We start from the raw sequence: 16,957 nt of genomic DNA, 5'->3' as shown, positions 1-16,957 counted from the left end.
TGTAGAGTGTTTGGTGCCAAATAAAATACGTTCCAACAATAAAAAGACCATGAAATGAATTAAGGCACAACTAGTTCAAATTTTCTTCTTTCTTTAAATGTTTTTTATAAGACATTTCTTCTTCTTGCATGTGAAGATATTTCTTTATATGTACTATCTCTAACAGAGATAGAGCCCGCTAACACATGCAGATCTCATCTCTATTAGAAAGATGGTACAACGTGCTATGAAAAATGTGGTATTACCAATTTTGTTTTATTTTATACAAATCCCTTTTTACATGAGGATCTTATAGATAGTTGTCGCATGCGTGTTGAGGGTAGTTCACTGGGCATGTGGTGTTGAGTGAAGTAGGAAATGGGATTGGTGTATCCACTTCCTTCAATGGAATGCTTCAACATGTAATAAATACTCGGTGATTTCAAGGTTGATCATATCTGATATAAACACACACATAACATTCCAAATTGTAGTAAGAAGTGTGACATGTGTAGTAAAATTACACACATCATTATACATTGATACATTGAAGAAAAGTGAAAAATCAAACAAACTATCAAACAAGAAAAAGCTGATCACGAAGAAGCTGCTTTTGGCTTTTGGGCAACAAAATCTCTAAAAGCATCCAAAGCAGCAACCGAACTTGTTGGAAATCCATGCTCAAATTTCTCACTCAGCTCCAAAGCTCGTCGTTTCATGTCTTCGTCACTTATCAGCATCTCGATTCCCTTCACTATATCTTCCTTCTTAATTAATATTTTCTCATCAGGAGGAATAGGGATATGATACCCTACTTTCAGAAAGTTCGCCACCAATTTGGCATCGTGGTGTTGATCCCCTCTGATTGGCCACGCTAGGATCGGGACCCCACGTCCGATTGCCTCCACTGTTGAATTCCATCCACAATGTGATAAAAATCCACCCGTTGATGGATGGCTTAGGATGAGCAGCTGTGGGGCCCATCCGTGTATTATCAAACCTCTTTTCCCCACTCGAGCCTCCATTCCGTGTGGATAGTATCCTTCTTCACCTTCCGAACTGGCCCGCGAGAGACCTTGCGGTCTGTCTGAACCGCCCCGCGGAGGACCCGGCGGTCTACCCGAACCGGATTGGACCACCCATATGAAAGGCTGGGTGGATGATTCCAATGCCTCAGCCAATACTTTGTACTCCTCCACCGTAGGTCCCACCTCGCTGCCGAATGACACGTAGAGTACTGATCCGGACGGCTTCGAGTCTAGCCACTCGACCACCTCGTCTTCGGTTATGTTTGACCGTCGGGTGCTGGTTCGGAACTCGCGGTCGTGGAGAATTGAACCGGCCGATTTCCAGTATTGTTCGGGCAAAAGCGGGCCAACTCCCCAGACTGGTTTTCCAATTTGATCCGCAATGTACTTAAGGAATGGACGCTCCAGATCATCACACGTATTGATCATCAACGCAATAGATCGGTCAGCATCTTCTGTCCACGGTGGTTTACCTCCTGGTTGCGGAGGGCCCCTTCTTCCCGGGCCAGGTCCATTAAGAGGCGGGTCGGGTGGAGGCATACCGTGCCCCGGTCCAAATGGAGGAAAACCAACTGCATCTTGGCCCGGCAGAGGCATACCTGCATTTGGGCCAAATGGAGGAAAGCCACCTACACCTTGGCTCGGTTGCGGAGGAAAACCTGCAGCTGGCCCTGTTATTGAGCCGCCACCATGACCGGGTGGCGGAGGAAAACCTGCACCTGGCCCTGTTGGTGGGCCGCCACCATGACCGTGTGGCGGTGGTCCGCGAGACTGTCGTTTAACATCAGATAGAGTGAGAGCCATTTCCTCGGGTAACCCGTCGAGCAAACGGGTCTCGTCGGATTTGATATCCAAGGGCTGAGCCTTCCACATGGCATACTCCATGGCGGCAGAGCAAGCACCAGAGGTGAAGAAAGCTACGGTTGGAATTTCAAATTTCTTAAAAACTTCGGCAGTCCAGCCCATCATGACGTCAAGCACGGCACATACGGGCGGCGCAGAATCCGAACCCTGGCATCGGGTCGAGAGGAGTTTCTCAAGACCGATAGCCATCTGGTTGTGCTGATCGTGGTGGCGGTGGAGCGGCGGAGGAGTTGGCTGAGGCGGCGTTGAAGGATCAGAGGATGGGATTGATTCAGGGATTTCGGCGATTTGGACAAGAGGGTGTTGGCGGAGGGAAGAGGGGACGGAGGAGGAGAAGTTGGAAGAAATAACGAAAACGGATTTGAAGTCTCGGGAGGCTATTTGCTTGCAGAGCTCCATTAGCGGGAAGAGATGTCCCTGCCCAAAAAAAGGAACGATCCATATCTCATTCGCCATCTTTTCAATATTTGTGTTTTGAAGTCGTGAGATCGTTGGGGATTTTATAGGGAAGAATTAACAAAGAATCAGAAGAAAGTTTTTTTTTTCGGTCAACGATCAGATGAAAGCTTAGCTGCGAAGGAATGGTTTGGATTTTGAAAGGGAGAGAGACGAGAAGTAGGCTAATCGCTACGATGCATGGACAGAGACACGAGATACGACACCAGAATACATTAAATTTTTAAAATTAAATTACACTAAAAATGTGGGATAAATCTCAAAATTAGCCATAATAATATGATTGATATTCGTTTTTGGTGAGAATCGAATCTAAGATCTCATATTTAGCAGTGATGACTTGCTCAGAAACAAGACCGTAGCCCTAGCTGCCTTGTACCTATCAGCCTTCTTCCACCAGATCCAGTCAAAGGCCATGACGGGGATATCCGCAAACCATCGGATTCCCGTATTTAAACTGTCAAATACTTGTATTCATCTTTTAAATGCCGTATTGTCAATCTAGTTGCATATTCAATACGTAACTGACCGTATTAAAACGTACTGTATCTATTCATGTATTTGATACGCAATACGTGACAGAACTGCCGTATCCGTGCATAGTAGGGAGTAGGGTTTGACTGTTAGGTTTGTTTAAACAGTTAAGAATGAAACTTGTAAAGCATGCAAGTTTTGGTCGACAAGGTGATGTAATGCTCTGAAACTTTGACACCTGGAAATCAAGAGTCATATTTTTTTTGTGACGGTGTCATTCTCTTATTAATTAAGTTTCTAAAGGAGCGAAACCGAGTCAACCGACCTCTGTGATTAGGTCGGTAACAACGATGACGAATGAACGTAAATTTTCTTCATGAACACGTATTGTAAAGGGCGTTGACCGTTAGATGGAAAGGTTCCTAGTCTTCTGACTGTATGGTAAAACTATTATAGTTAAGTCATGTTAATTAGGATTACTGCTTTTGTTGCATAATTGAGATGGATGTTCTACCGTTTTGTACACGTCTTTGATGTATTATTGTATTGTATCGAGTTCGAAAGCATTTTAAGTCGTACTCGTAAGGTATGGTACTTGTATGGGAGCATTGGTGATTGAAGATTGTATTTGAAGATAAAACTTCATGGAGCGTTATGTATATCATTCAAGGTTTTAACAAGGAAGTTATGCCGTCATCAGCCAGAATGCTAATTTTATCTTGTGTTCTGCAGCCTCGAGCAAAGTTTCTAAATTTGTTTTGATGCATTTTTTGAAACCCTAAGTCAGCCTCCAGCACAAACTCATTCTGAACAAGCTTTTCTGAGTTTGGGTAGTAGGGGTTTTATTGACACAATGTTCTTTTGGTCATTAGGTATCTAAAGAATGTCTCTTATCCTTGTAACGTGATGTCAAGGTGAAAAATAAATGGATGTGATTTTAATGTTTTAATCTCAACCTTTGATGTTAAATCTAATGGTTGGTGACCATGAATCCTTGGTCACTAGGTGACTTTGAGAACCGATCTTAATATCAATCTCAGTCTGAACCAAACATAAGATTATTTAAGAACTGGATTAATTAGCATTATACATTCACTAACATGACTTATTTAAGCCATTTTAAAATGTGGACCTTAAATGAGACCGAGCCAAACCTATCCAAACCAGTCCCTACAATTAGTCGAAGCCAAGCCTATCCCGTGCAACAAACGGCTTTAAGGTTGTTTGGTATTCAATTTGCACCCCTTTGAGTTTCTGTGAGTTTCTTCTTCCTTAAACTACTAGACAACCTCCTGCATATCTTGTTAGTAATGCATTCTACAGATGTACAACATTTATGACACTTTTGACAAGCAATTGTTCTATTAGCCAATTCAATTTTAGCACTGTTATATAGATTTCTCGTAGTGACTGAAGATTAAGTTTCTGTACTCCAAAAGGCTACATACATGATACATGTAATGAATGAATTAACTGGAGTCTTACAATGGTATATTCCGGTACGCTCAAGCCGATGGAAGACTATCTAAAGCAACTTCCTTGAGCGATGGCATAGTTCCTTACTTTTTGGAAGACTTCCCATGGACCTGTGTAGCTCCCAAATGTCGCACAACATAAATAACAAAGAAAAAAGAGGTAAAGAATGGACTCATATCGCAGAGATATTGAAAATGAGGAACTATATATAGCAAACAACTATTTCTTAGTTTGTACATCACTGAAACAAATTCGGTATCAGTAACTAGCAAACCTGAAAAGGGTCCCTCCGTGGTGTCCCTTAAAATTGTGAATGTAGTATACAGTCTCCTTAAATGGAATTAGGGGTCTCGGAAAGTGCAGCGATAAGGTCACTAATTAATGGTTACAAGTTATATGCTTCATGGATTTGATTCCTGTCACAAATGCTCTACCACTTACTTGAACCTCCAGTTTGATTTATGTAATGCATTCATGGCTTGTGACGGGAAATAATATGAGGACATTGATCTATCAAAACTATAGGAAATCCCCGATACTTGGCGGGGATAAATATGTACTCACGCTGCACATCAAGGTTGAGTAAATGAGCAAGTGATTTATATTTGAAGGGTGAATGCGTGAAAACACAAAAGGAAACAAATTGGAATATTTGCTAGTGATCCTTTTGCAGATCACTGCAGATAATCTTAAGCAGCGAAGAGTTCCCTCTCGCAAAAGTGTCGACGAGGGATTTTATTATTATTTCACGCTTCACCGAAACAGGCTCTTGTTGGAAATATTCCAACGTTTTCTTTGTTGTCCCATACTCGACGTGGATTTTCAGCTACGTTAAAAGTCCAAAAAAAGGCTTACCCTGGTGCATATGGGTTTAGGAATTCCTAATTATTAAAGGATATTAACCAAAAAAAAAAAAATATTATTAAAGGATATTGAATTAGGGTCTAGCTAGGAATCCTTTGAGGAGGGTGTGCAAACCTCTATATAAACAGATACCCTGCACATATGCCAGAACACACCACAACATACTCTCTCGAGTTTTATCAAGGCCTGTGAGAGGACATTTAATTCTCTCTCTCTCTCGCTCTCTCTCTCTCTCTGTGCAGCTCTTTTGCTATTGAGGAAAAAGCAACCAAAACCGAGCAATGGCAGTCACATTCTTTGGTCTCAACTCGGCTGCTGGCCTGAAAAAACTGGATGACTACTTGCTTGATCACAGTTACATCACTGGCTCTCAGGCTTCCAAGGATGATCTCACTGTGCATGCAGCTCTTTCTAAGCCACCATCTTCGGAATTTGTGAATGTGTCTAGGTGGTACAACCACATCGCTGCTCTTTTTTCTGCTGTTTTTGGAGAAGTATCTGGTGTCATTATCGAGACCAGGGACGCAGTTTCTACTTGTACTCCTTCTGTAGCTGAAACAAGGCCTCAGTTGACGATGATGACGATGTTGATATCTTTGGCGAAGAGTTCGTCGATGTTGATCTCTTTGGCGAAGTGACCAAAGAGGAGAAGAAGGCTGCTGAAGAACGTGTGGCGGCTTTCGTCAAGGCATGTACAGAGAAGAAACAGTCTGGCAAGTCATCGGTTTTGTTGGACGTGATGCCAAGGGATGATGGTTAGACGAAGTCAACCGTTGGTGGTAACCAACGCTTCTTGAAGAGTCGTGCTGTGCTTAGGAGTCTTATCTCCTTGTTTATAGGACTTCCTTTTGAATTATTCTTCTAACTGAAACTGGTTGTAATCTTTGCAGATTCAGTTTGTATCTTTTGAATTTTGAACTTCCGTGTAAGTAGGGTCAATTCAAACCCTGATTGTAATCTGTAAGTGGTTATAAATACATGCATCCCACGCATTCAAGGGGTATGCAACTGAAGTGAAATCTCTGTGTTCTTAAGTTTTACATGGTATTGAGCCTTATTGTCTAACGACAACAATCCTTATTTTTTTTCCTCGCTTCCAATGGCTGAAAACAATGGTGCTTCTTCTCAACCATTCAATCCCGTTTCCCCAAACAATCCCACCCATCCCTTTTTCTCCATGACTACTGTGGTAAACATTAAGCTAAACAGGACTAACTACCCACTGTGGTTGGCCCAAATCCTTCCTATTCTCAAGAGTGGAGATTTAATTGGGTATGTTGATGGCACTTTGGTGTGTCCCCCGAAGCACATACCTGGTGTGGCAACTGTTAATCCTGCCTATACCTCCTAGATGCAGCAGGATCAAATGATCCTAAGTTGGATCAATGGCTCACTTACTGCATCGGTTTTGTCTGTTGTGGCCAGCAAGCGAAGTGCTAGAGCAACCTGGGAAGCGCTTGAGTAGTGGTATGCTTCTTCTTCAAAAAATAGGATTTTATTTTTTAGGAATGAATTGCTTCAGACAAAGAAGTGTGATCTTTCGGTAGCCGACTATTTGGATCGCATGAATGCGATTGCTAACAACCTTGCCCTAGCTGGGCAACCTGTGAGTGATGATGAATTGGTACAGATTGTGTTGAACAATCTTGGACCTGCTTTGTTTCACCACAGGAGCAGCATGCTCCAGCATTCTTCTTTCAGTGGTCAATAATAGCGCCTTAAGAGTTGGATACGTGATAAGTGTATCACGAGCTTGAGCAGCACTGACTGTCATCTCGAAAACAGATCCAAGATTGTTCAGCACAATCTGTACTAATTCATCGTCACTCACAGGTTGCCTAGCTAGGGCAAGGTTGTCAGCAATCGCATTCATGCGATCCAAATCGGCTACCGAAATATCACCCTTCTTTGTCTGCAGCAATTCATTCCTAAAAAATAAAATCCTATTTTGTGAAGAATAAGCATACCGCTGCTCGAGCGCTTCCCAGGTTGCTCTAGCACTTCGCTTGCTGGCCACAACAGACAAAACCGATGCAGTAAGTGAGCCATTGATCCAACTTAGGATCATTTGATCCTGCTGCATCTAAGAGGTATAGGCAGGATTAACAGTTGCCACACCAGGTATGTGCTTCGGGGGACACACCAAAGTGCCATCAACATACCCAATTAAATCTCGACTCTTGAGAATAGGAAGGATTTGGGCCAACCACAGTGGGTAGTTGGTCCTGTCTAGCTTAATGTTTACAACAGTAGTCATGGAGAAAAAGGGATGGGTGGGATTGTTTGGGGAAACAGGATTGAATGGTTGAGAAGAAGCACTATTGTTTTCAGCCATTGGAAGCGAGGAAAAAAAAATAAGGATCGTTGTCGTTAGACAGTAAGGCTCAATACCATGTAAAACTTAAGAACACAGAGATTTCACTTCAGTTGCATACCCCTTGAATGCGTGGGATGCATGTATTTATAACCACTTACAGATTACAATCAGGGTTTGAATTAACCCTACTTACACGGAAGTTCAAAATTCAAAAGATACAAACTGAATCTACAAAGATTACAACCAGTTTCAGTTGGAAGAATAATTCAAAATGAAGTCCTATAAACAAGGAGATAAGACTCCTAAGCACAGCACGACTCTTCAAGAAGCGTTGGTTACCACCAACGGTTGACTTCGTCTAACAGAAACTGACATGAAACTGCTTGAGGAGGCTGTAAGAAGTGTGGACACGGAAGGGTTGCACTGGGGAGCATCCAAACTTGTAGATGTTGGGTACGGGTAAAGAAGTTGCAAATAATGCTTACAATTGTTGACGACCTGGTCTCTGTCGACACTCTTATTGAGGAACATCTTACTGCTGAACCAATAAATGAGCATGTGCAGAGCTGTGATATCGTCGCCTTCAACAAAATATGATTGGAGCTTGCAGATCTATGGCGAGAGACGATAAATATATGCTGGGATTGAATTACTGCCAAAAATTCAGTAAGAGAACACAATTGCGGCAACCTAACCAGAGATGTTGATCTGCTTATTTGGCTAATTTTATTCATTCCCCGGACCGCCGTGGAAAGAGTTTGGTTTTTGCTAGAAAACCTTAAGTCTGGCCTAACATTTGGCATTTCCCATCCATGCTCTTTTATTTTACTCCGACAATGCGCACTAGTTTGGGGAGACTTTTTGGTGTGCTGGAAATACAGTCAGGTAGATTAAAAACATAGGAGGGGGCACCTTTGTTGATCATTTGGTAGACATTGATCGACCATTTGAAGATAAATGTTGTCTTTAGCATGGTCATCTTAGATCATGAAAAGGTTTCACTTTAAAAAATGGTACACGATCTCTAAATCTCAGGACCTGCCTTTAATCAGTTTCATGGTAATAAGTGAAGATTTAGGAAATTGAAATTTGGTCCGTTATTAGATTGCCAATATTGTGTCACAGCGCCATCTGTAACGCAATATTGCCGACCGAGCGATATGATTATTTTCTTGCACAACCCATGAATTTGACTGGAAAATCCAAAGTTTAGGATCAACCCGTTAACTAGTGAAGTCTTTATCGGGTTGCCCATTAACATAGGTATAACACAAAAATAACATGAACACGACAATGACAACCAGTTTGCGATGTCTAGTTACCACCACTACCCATATCTTTCAATTTGGGCCTTGTTAAAATAAGAACTTTGGAAAGATGATGATGAATAAGAAGACTTCAAGTAATTCATAAAAATCTGAGCCCTGGACGGTTTGGCGTATTTATTTCTTAATCGTAGACTGTTTGGTGGCAAATAAAATATGTTCCAACAATAAAAAGACCATGAAATGAATTAAGGCACAACTAGTTCAACTTTCTTCTTTCTTTATATGTTTTTTTTTGTAAGACAATTCTTCTTCTTGCATGTGAAGATATCTCAAGATATTTCTTTATATGTACCATCTCTAATAGAGGTAGGGCCCAACAACACATACAGATCTCATATCTATTAGAAAGATGGTACAACGTGCTATGAAAAATGTGGTATTACCATTTTCGTTATATTTTATACAAATCCATTTTTACTTGAGGATCTTATAAATGGTTGCCGCATGCGTGTTGAGGGTAGTTCATTGGGCATGTGGTGTTGAGTGAAGTAGGAAATGTTAGAGTTAATATAGAAAAATAGAGAATAATCCGAATAATGACTTTGAGGTACGACTTGAATCGTTTCCTTAAAGTGTTATTTGCCCCCACTCGAATGAGTTTGCTAAAGGGTTCTTGGCAAGTCACTTCCAGGATACAACAAAGTATGGAATATTCGATTAGCAAAATCGAATTATATTCCCTTAGAAATAACTAGAAAGAAATTGTATGAATGTGATGGAGAGACAAGAGAGCAAAGAAATTGTATAGATAACAAATTTCTGAAATTAATGAATTCTCTTCTACTAATGTTACTCATATATATAGAGAGAATTGCACCCGTTAGACACATCCTTTAATTTGAGTATGTCTTTTCACCATGGGACACAACACATTACAACAGTATATCTAATGGACATATCTGATACAAAACACCAATTACCCAAAAATCACATATGTGGTAAAACATTCAGCAACCATTGGGTATCTCTATTAGCAAAAGCTGCAATGCTTTTCGAAAAGATATAATTGTTGGGTCAATGACCCAACTTCCCATCAAACATCCTCAAATATATATATATATAATATATTATTATTATTATATATATATATATATATATTTTTTTAAATATTCAACAGGAAATGGGATCGGTGTATGCACTTCCTTCAATGGAATGCTTCAACATGTAATAAATACTCGGTGATTTCAGGGTCGATTATATATGATGTAAACAAACACAAAACATTCCAAATTGTAGTAAAAAGTGTGACATGTGTAGTAAAGTTACACACATTCATTATAGATTGATACACTGAAGAAAAGTGAAAAATCAAACAAATAATCAAACATGAAAAAACTGATCACAAAGAAGCTGCGTTTGGCTTTTGGGCAACAAAATCTCTAAAAGCATCCAAAGCAGCAACCGAACTCGTTGGAAATCTGTGCTCAAATTTCTCACTCAGCTCCGAAGCTCGTCGTTTCATGTCCTCGTCACTCATCAGCATCTCGATTCCCTTCACTATATCTTCCTTCTTAATTAATATTTTCTCGTCAGGAATAGGGATATGATACCCTACTTTCAGAAAGCTCGCCACCAAATTGGCATCATGGTGTTGGTCCCCTCTGATTGGCCACGCTAGGATCGGGACCCCACGCCCGATTGCCTCCACAGTTGAATTCCATCCACAGTGTGATAAAAATCCACCCGTTGATGGATGGCTCAGGATCAGCAGCTGTGGGGCCCATCCATGTATTATCAAACCTCTTTTCCCCACTCGAGCCTCCATTCCGTGTGGATAGTATCCTTCTTCGCCTTCCGAACCGGCCCCTTGGGGACCGGGCGGTCTGCCCGAACCGGATTGGACCACCCATATGAAGGGCTGGGTGGATGATATCAATGCCTCTGCCAGTACTTTGTACTCCTCCACTGTAGGTGCTACCGTGCTGCCAAATGACACGTAGAGTACTGATCCGGACGACTTCGAGTCTAGCCACTCGACCACCTCGTCTTCGGTGATGTTTGACCGTCGGGTGCTGTTTCGGAACTCGCGGTCGTGGAGAATTGAACCGGCCGATTTCCAGTATTGTTCGGGCAAAAGCGGGCCAACTCCCCAGACCGTTTTTCCAATTTGATCCGCAATGTACTTAAGGAATGGACGCTCCAGATCATCACACGTATTGATCATCAACGCAATAGATCGGTCAGCATCTTCTGTCCACGGGGGTTTACCTCCTGGCTGCGGATGGCCCCTTCTTCCCGGGCCAGGTCCATTAAGAGGCGGGTCGGGTGGAGGCATACCGTGCCCCGATCCAAATGGAGGAAAACCAACTGCATCTTGGCCCGGCAGAGGCATACCTGCATTTGGGCCAAATGGAGGAAAGCCACCACCTACACCTTGGCTCGGTGGCGGAGGAAAACCTGCTCCTGGCCCTGTTTGTGAGCCGCCACCATGACCGGGTGGCGGAGGAAAACCTGTACCTGGCCCTGTTGGTGGGCCGCCACCATGACCGTGTGGCGGTGGTCCGCGAGACTGTCGTTTAACATCAGATAGAGTGAGAGCCATTTCCTCGGGTAACCCGGGGAGCAAACGGGTCTCGTCGGATTTGATATCCAAGGGCCGAGCCTTCCACATGGCATACTCCATGGCGGCAGAGCAAGCACCAGAGGTGAAGAAAGCTACGGTTGGAATTTCAAATTTCTTAAAAACTTCGGCAGTCCAGCCCATCATGACGTCAAGCACGGCACATACGGGCAGCGCAGAATCCGAACTCTGGCATCGGGTCGAAAGGAGTTTCTCAAGACCGTTAGCTATCTGGTTGTCCTGATCGTGGTGGCGGTGGAGTGGCTGAGGAGTTGGCTGAGGCGGCGTTGATGGATCAGACGATGGGCTCGATTCGGGGATTTCGGCGATTTGGACAAGCGGGTGCTGGCGGAGGGAAGAGGGGATGGAAGAGGAGAAGTTGGAAGAAATAACGAAAACGGATTTGAAGTCTCGGGAGGCTATTTGTTTGCAGAGCTCCACTAGCGGGAAGAGATGTCCCTGCCCATAAAATGGAACGATCCATATCTCATTCGCCATCTTTTGAATATTTGTGTTTTGAATTCGTAAGATCGTTGGGGATTTTATAGGGAAGAATTAACAAAGAATCAGAAGAAAGCTTCCGTTTTTTTTTTTCGGTCAACGATCAGATGAAAGCTTAGCTGCGAAGGAATGTGTTGGATTTTGAAAGGGAGAGAGACGAGAAGTAGGCTAACCGCTACGATGCATGGACAGAGACACGAGATACGACACCATAATACATCAAATTTTTAAAATTAAAGACAAAGTATGGTATGGTTACAGCAATTTATCTCAGAAGTATGTATTCAATAAAAATATTTTTGAATGAAAGATATTATTTACGGTGTCATTCTCTTATTAATTAAGTTTTTAAAGGAGAGAAACCGAGTCAACCGACCACTGAGATTAGGTCGGTAACAACGATGACGAATGAATGTAAATTTTCTTCATGAACGCGTATTGTAAATGGAGTTGACCGTAAGGTGAAAAGGTTCATAGTCTTCTGACTGTATGGTAAAACTATTATAGTTAAGTAATGTTAATTAGGATTACTGCTTTTGTTGCCTATCATTGAGATGGATGTTCTGCCTTCTTGTACATGTCTTTGATGTATTATTGTATTGTGTCAAGTTATTTTAAGTCGTACTAGTAAGGTAAGGACCGTAAGGTATTTGTAAGGGAGCATTGGTGATTGAAGATTGTATTTGAAGATAAAACTTCATGGAGCATAATGTATATCATTCAAAGTTTTAACAAGGAAGTTATGCCGTCTGATGAGTAGATTTTATATTATGTATTTAATTTTATTCTTAGTATATTTTGGTTATTCTTTTTGAAGAATTTTGATACTTTGAATTGTATTTTTAATATAGGACTTTCAACTTCATCTGGAGCAAAACATGATCAAATAGATGAGTTTTGAAGTAATTTCAGTTGGAGGATGTTCGTGAGTCACTAAGCTTGATTGTATCAAAATTTGGATTTTTTCACCAAAAAGTGATTTTCTGGCAATAGAATATCACGCCGTCACCATTGATGACCTTGAAGCTGTGTTCACTGCATTTCTACAGGGGTTTGATTGACACAATGTTCTTTTGGTCACTAGGTGTCTAAAGAATGAATGGTCTCTTATCCTTGTAACGTGATGTCAAGGTGAAAAATAATTGGATGTGATTTTAATGTTTTAATCTCAACCTTTGATGTTAAATCCAATGGTTGGTGACCATGAATCCTTGGTCACTAGGTGACTTTGAGAACGGATCTTAATATCAATCCTAGCTTGAACCAAACATAATATTAATTAAGATCTGGATTAATTAGCATTATGCATTCACTAACATGACTTATGTAAGCCATTTTAAAATGTGGGCCTTAAATGAGGCCGAGCCAAGCCTATCCAAACCAGTTCCTACAATTAGTTGAAGCCAAGCCTATCCCGTTCAACAAACGGCTTTAAGGTTGTTCGGTATTCAATTTGCACCCCTTTGAGTTTCTGTGAGTTTCTTCTTCCTTAAACTACTAGACAACCTCCTGCGTATCTTGTTAGTAATGCATTCTACAGATGTACAACATTTATGACACTTTTGACAAGCAATTGTTCTATTAGCCAATTCAATTTTACCAATGTTATATAGATTTCTCGTAGTGACTGAAGATTAAGTTTCTGTACTCCAAAAGGCTACATACAAGATACATGTAATGAATGAATTAACTGGAGTCTTACAATGGTATATTCCGGTACGCTCAAGCCGATGGAAGACTATCTAAAGCAACTTCCTTGAGCGATGGCATAGTTCCTTACTTTTTGGAAGACTTCCCATGGACCTGTGTAGCTCCTAAATGTCGCACAACATAAATAACAAAGAAAAAAAAGAGGTAAAGAATGGACTCATATCGCAGAGATATTGAAAATGAGGAACTATAGCAAACAACTATTTCTTAATTTGTACTTCACTGAAACAAATTCGGTATCAGTAGCTAGCTAGCAAACCTGAAAAGGATCCCTCCGTGGCGTTCCTTAGAATTGTGAATGTAGTATACAGTCTCCTTAAATGGAATTAGAGGTCTCGGAAAGTGCAGCGAGCTTTGAGTAGAAGAAAGCCAGATAACATGTAATCGATAAGGTCACTAACTAATGGTTACAAGTTATATGCTTCATGGATTTGATTCCTGTCACTAATGCTCTACCACTTACTTGAACCTCCAGTTTGATATATGTAATGCATTCATGGCTTGTGACGGGAAATAATATGAGGGCATTGATCTGTCAAAACCAAACGAAATCCCCGATACTTTGCGGGGATAAATATGTACTCACGCTATTGCTGCGCATCAAGGTTAAGCAAATGAGCAAGTGATTTATATTTGAAGGGTGAATGTGTTAAAACACAAAAGGAAACAAGTTGGAATATTTGCTAGGGTTCCTTTTGCGGCGAACAGATTCGTCGAGAAGTTCACTGCAGATAATCTTAAGCAGCGAAGAGTTCCCTCTTGTAAAACTGTCGATGAGGGATTTTATTATTATTTCGCGCTTCACAGAAAAAGGCTCTTGTCGGAAATATTCCAACTTTTTCTTTGTCGTCCCATTCTCGACGTGGATTTTCAGGTGCGTTAAAAGTCCAATAAAGGCTTATCCTGGTGCATATGGGTTTAGGAATTGCTACTTATTAAAGGATATTGAATTAGGGTCTAGCTAGGAATCCTTGGTAGAGAAGGGTGTGCAAACCTCTATATAAACAGATAACCTGCACATATGTCAGAACACACCACAACGTACTCTCTTGAGTTTTATCAAGGCCTGTGAGAGGACATTTAACTCTCTCGCTCTCTCTCTTTCTCTCTCTCTCTCTCTCTCTCTCTCTCTCTCTCTCTCTCTCTCTGCAGCTCTTTCGCTCTTGAGGAAAAACCAACCAAAACTGAGCAATGGCAGTCACATTCTTTGGCCTCAACTCGGCTGCTGGCCTGAAAAAACTGGATGACTACTTGCTTGATCGCAGTTACATCACTGGCTCTCAGGCTTCCAAGGATGATCTCACTGTGCATGCAGCTCTTTCTAAGCCACCATCTCCGGAATTTGTGAATGTGTCTAGGTGGTACAACCACATCGCTGCTCTTTTTTCTGCTGTTTTTGGAGAAGGATCTGGTGTCATTATCGAGACCGGGGACGCAGCTTCTACTTATACTCCTCCTGTAGCTGAAACAAAGGCAGCTGACGATGTTGATCTCTTTGGCGAAGAGTTCGTCGATGTTGATCTCGAAGAGACCAAAGGGGAGAAGAAGGTTGCTGAAGAACGAGTGGCGGCTTTCGTCAAGGCATATACAGAGAAGAAAGAGTATGGCAAGTCATCAGTTCTGTTGGACGTGAAGCCATGGGATGATGAAACTGACATCAAACTGTAAGACTCATGTTGAGTTGTCAATTATTATGAATCGAATTACTTGAAAGACAAATAACTTGATCTTCAAGATATTTGGCTTTTAATGTGATTCAATATTGGTTGGCAAGAATCATGGAACCAAGATATATTTAGTTGACTAATTGGAACCCTAATCACTATATTAAGGGTGTCCCTGCTTTCACAAAACACACGTTCCATTCCGAGCAAACCCTATTATTGCTGGAACACTTCCGCTTGTTGAAAGTAGAAGACTCATTTGTCATCCGCAAGAGCCATGTCTTCCATATTCCAAAGATAAGTAAATTGTAATTGATTTATTGTAATTTTGGTTTATCAAATCTGTGATCCTAATCTCTTGTTGTTGTTCTTATGATTTCAGAAATATCTTACAGAAACTGCTTGAGGAGGCTGTAAGAAGTGTCGACATGGAAGGGTTGCATTGGGGAACATCCAAACTTGTAGATGTTGGGTACGGGTAAAGAAGTTGCAAATAATGCTTACAATTGTTGACGACCTGGTCTCTGTCGACACTCTTATTGAGGAACATCTTACTGCTGAACCAATAAACCAGCATGTGCAGAGCTGTGATATCGTCGCCTTCAACAAAATATGATTGGAGCTTGCAGATCTTTGGCGAGAGACGATAAATATATGCTGGGATTGAATTAGATTGAATTAGTGTTTATGTTGCTAGGATATTTTGTCTTGTTTGTTCTTGCTGCAAGATTTGAGACATATTATCTTTGGTTTTGATCAAAATGTTTACTCGGTTTTATATGTTTACAGTTTCCTTTTAATATGCACGAAAAGAGCAAGTTCTTGTTCTTGTCGACAAGCAATAACTGAAAATCGACTTAATTAATCGCACTGCAGAAACAAAGCGTAAAATTTTCGAACGCAAAAGCTTGATTAGATCGAAACGTTTAAGCATAAGTAGGGTTTTGAGGAAGAAAGAAAAGCTTCCTTGATATCCAAGGTAGTCAACACTACTGTAAAAAAAAAAAAAAAAAAAACAGAGACTTTGGTTCTATCAACACCACTGGCATCAGATAATGTGGTGGCCACATTGGAAGATTGCATTCTCACCGGTGATGTGATAGGACCAAATTGTTCTGTGCAATCTTCCCTTGCTTCTTGATTGTCTCGATTTTCCAAATTGCTCTACGCCATTCGACGGTCGTGATCTGTCGGTGGTGCTGAAAGAGCAACCAAAGTGTTTGCCACGTGGCTTGCTGTTTCTTTATTCGCAAGAAGAATAGGCTGATTCCACTTTTATATCTTTTTTTCGTATTTGTTGAGCAAAAAATTTATGATAGTTCGGAGTAATATGAGTTTTTTAACTGTTAAATTTTAAATTTTTAAGCGGTTAAAACATTTGAAGTATCCTAAAACACAGATTATAAAGAACACCATAGAAAGTGCTCAAGTGGTACAAGTGACAACACCAAGTCGACTATAAATGACCTCACCATCTCGTTCAGAACCAGTAAAAAAGCCTCACTGTGCAATTTACCCACTTTAGTTTTGAAGGGGTTTGATTGATTTTCTTTCATTTAGATAACTTTTTAACTGTGGCGGACAAACAGAGTATAACCAGTCGACTCACGTTATAACTCCGAGCGATTTCGAATACCTCCCAATTACAGAATTTGACTTTATTTTGAATTTTTTAAAGAGAGTTTTAACAAAAAATCCGCGATGCTGTTCATTTTAACGAAAAACCACATTTTTAC

General features: G+C 41.0%; 2 protein-coding genes and 2 pseudogenes across 4 annotated transcripts; 2 read left to right on the top strand and 2 right to left on the bottom strand.

Moving 5' to 3' along the window:
• Window positions 1-438: 438 nt before the first annotated feature.
• On the bottom strand, window positions 439-2,860 carry LOC139197168 (scopoletin glucosyltransferase-like). Of its 3 annotated transcripts, none has more exons than XM_070823925.1 (2): window positions 1,082-2,747; window positions 439-1,048 (listed from the first exon to the last, which is right to left on the bottom strand). In XM_070823925.1, the coding sequence occupies exons 1-2, from the start codon at window positions 2,325-2,327 to the stop codon at window positions 576-578; spliced, it is 1,719 nt and encodes a 572-aa protein (XP_070680026.1). In that variant the 5' UTR covers window positions 2,328-2,747; the 3' UTR covers window positions 439-575. The 3 variants fall into 3 exon arrangements, with proteins under 3 accessions (XP_070680026.1, XP_070680027.1, XP_070680025.1); XM_070823926.1 differs by having other exon boundaries at window positions 439-1,666; window positions 1,721-2,747; XM_070823924.1 differs by having other exon boundaries at window positions 439-2,860.
• A 2,552-nt stretch (window positions 2,861-5,412) lies between these two features.
• LOC139197167 (elongation factor 1-delta-like) lies at window positions 5,413-8,156 on the top strand (annotated as a pseudogene).
• A 1,860-nt stretch (window positions 8,157-10,016) lies between these two features.
• Window positions 10,017-12,065, bottom strand: LOC103420144 (UDP-glycosyltransferase 73C6-like). The gene has a single exon (XM_070823923.1). The coding sequence runs from the start codon at window positions 11,842-11,844 to the stop codon at window positions 10,126-10,128; it is 1,719 nt and encodes a 572-aa protein (XP_070680024.1). The 5' UTR covers window positions 11,845-12,065; the 3' UTR covers window positions 10,017-10,125.
• Window positions 12,066-14,748: 2,683 nt separating this feature from the next.
• On the top strand, window positions 14,749-15,983 carry LOC103409421 (elongation factor 1-delta-like; annotated as a pseudogene).
• Window positions 15,984-16,957: the final 974 nt, after the last annotated feature.

The sequence above is a fragment of the Malus domestica genome, chromosome 06 (genome assembly GCF_042453785.1).
Source record: "Malus domestica chromosome 06, GDT2T_hap1".
NCBI classification, from domain to species: Eukaryota; Viridiplantae; Streptophyta; class Magnoliopsida; order Rosales; family Rosaceae; genus Malus; species Malus domestica.
This window is presented reverse-complemented; position numbering and strand designations above follow the sequence as displayed.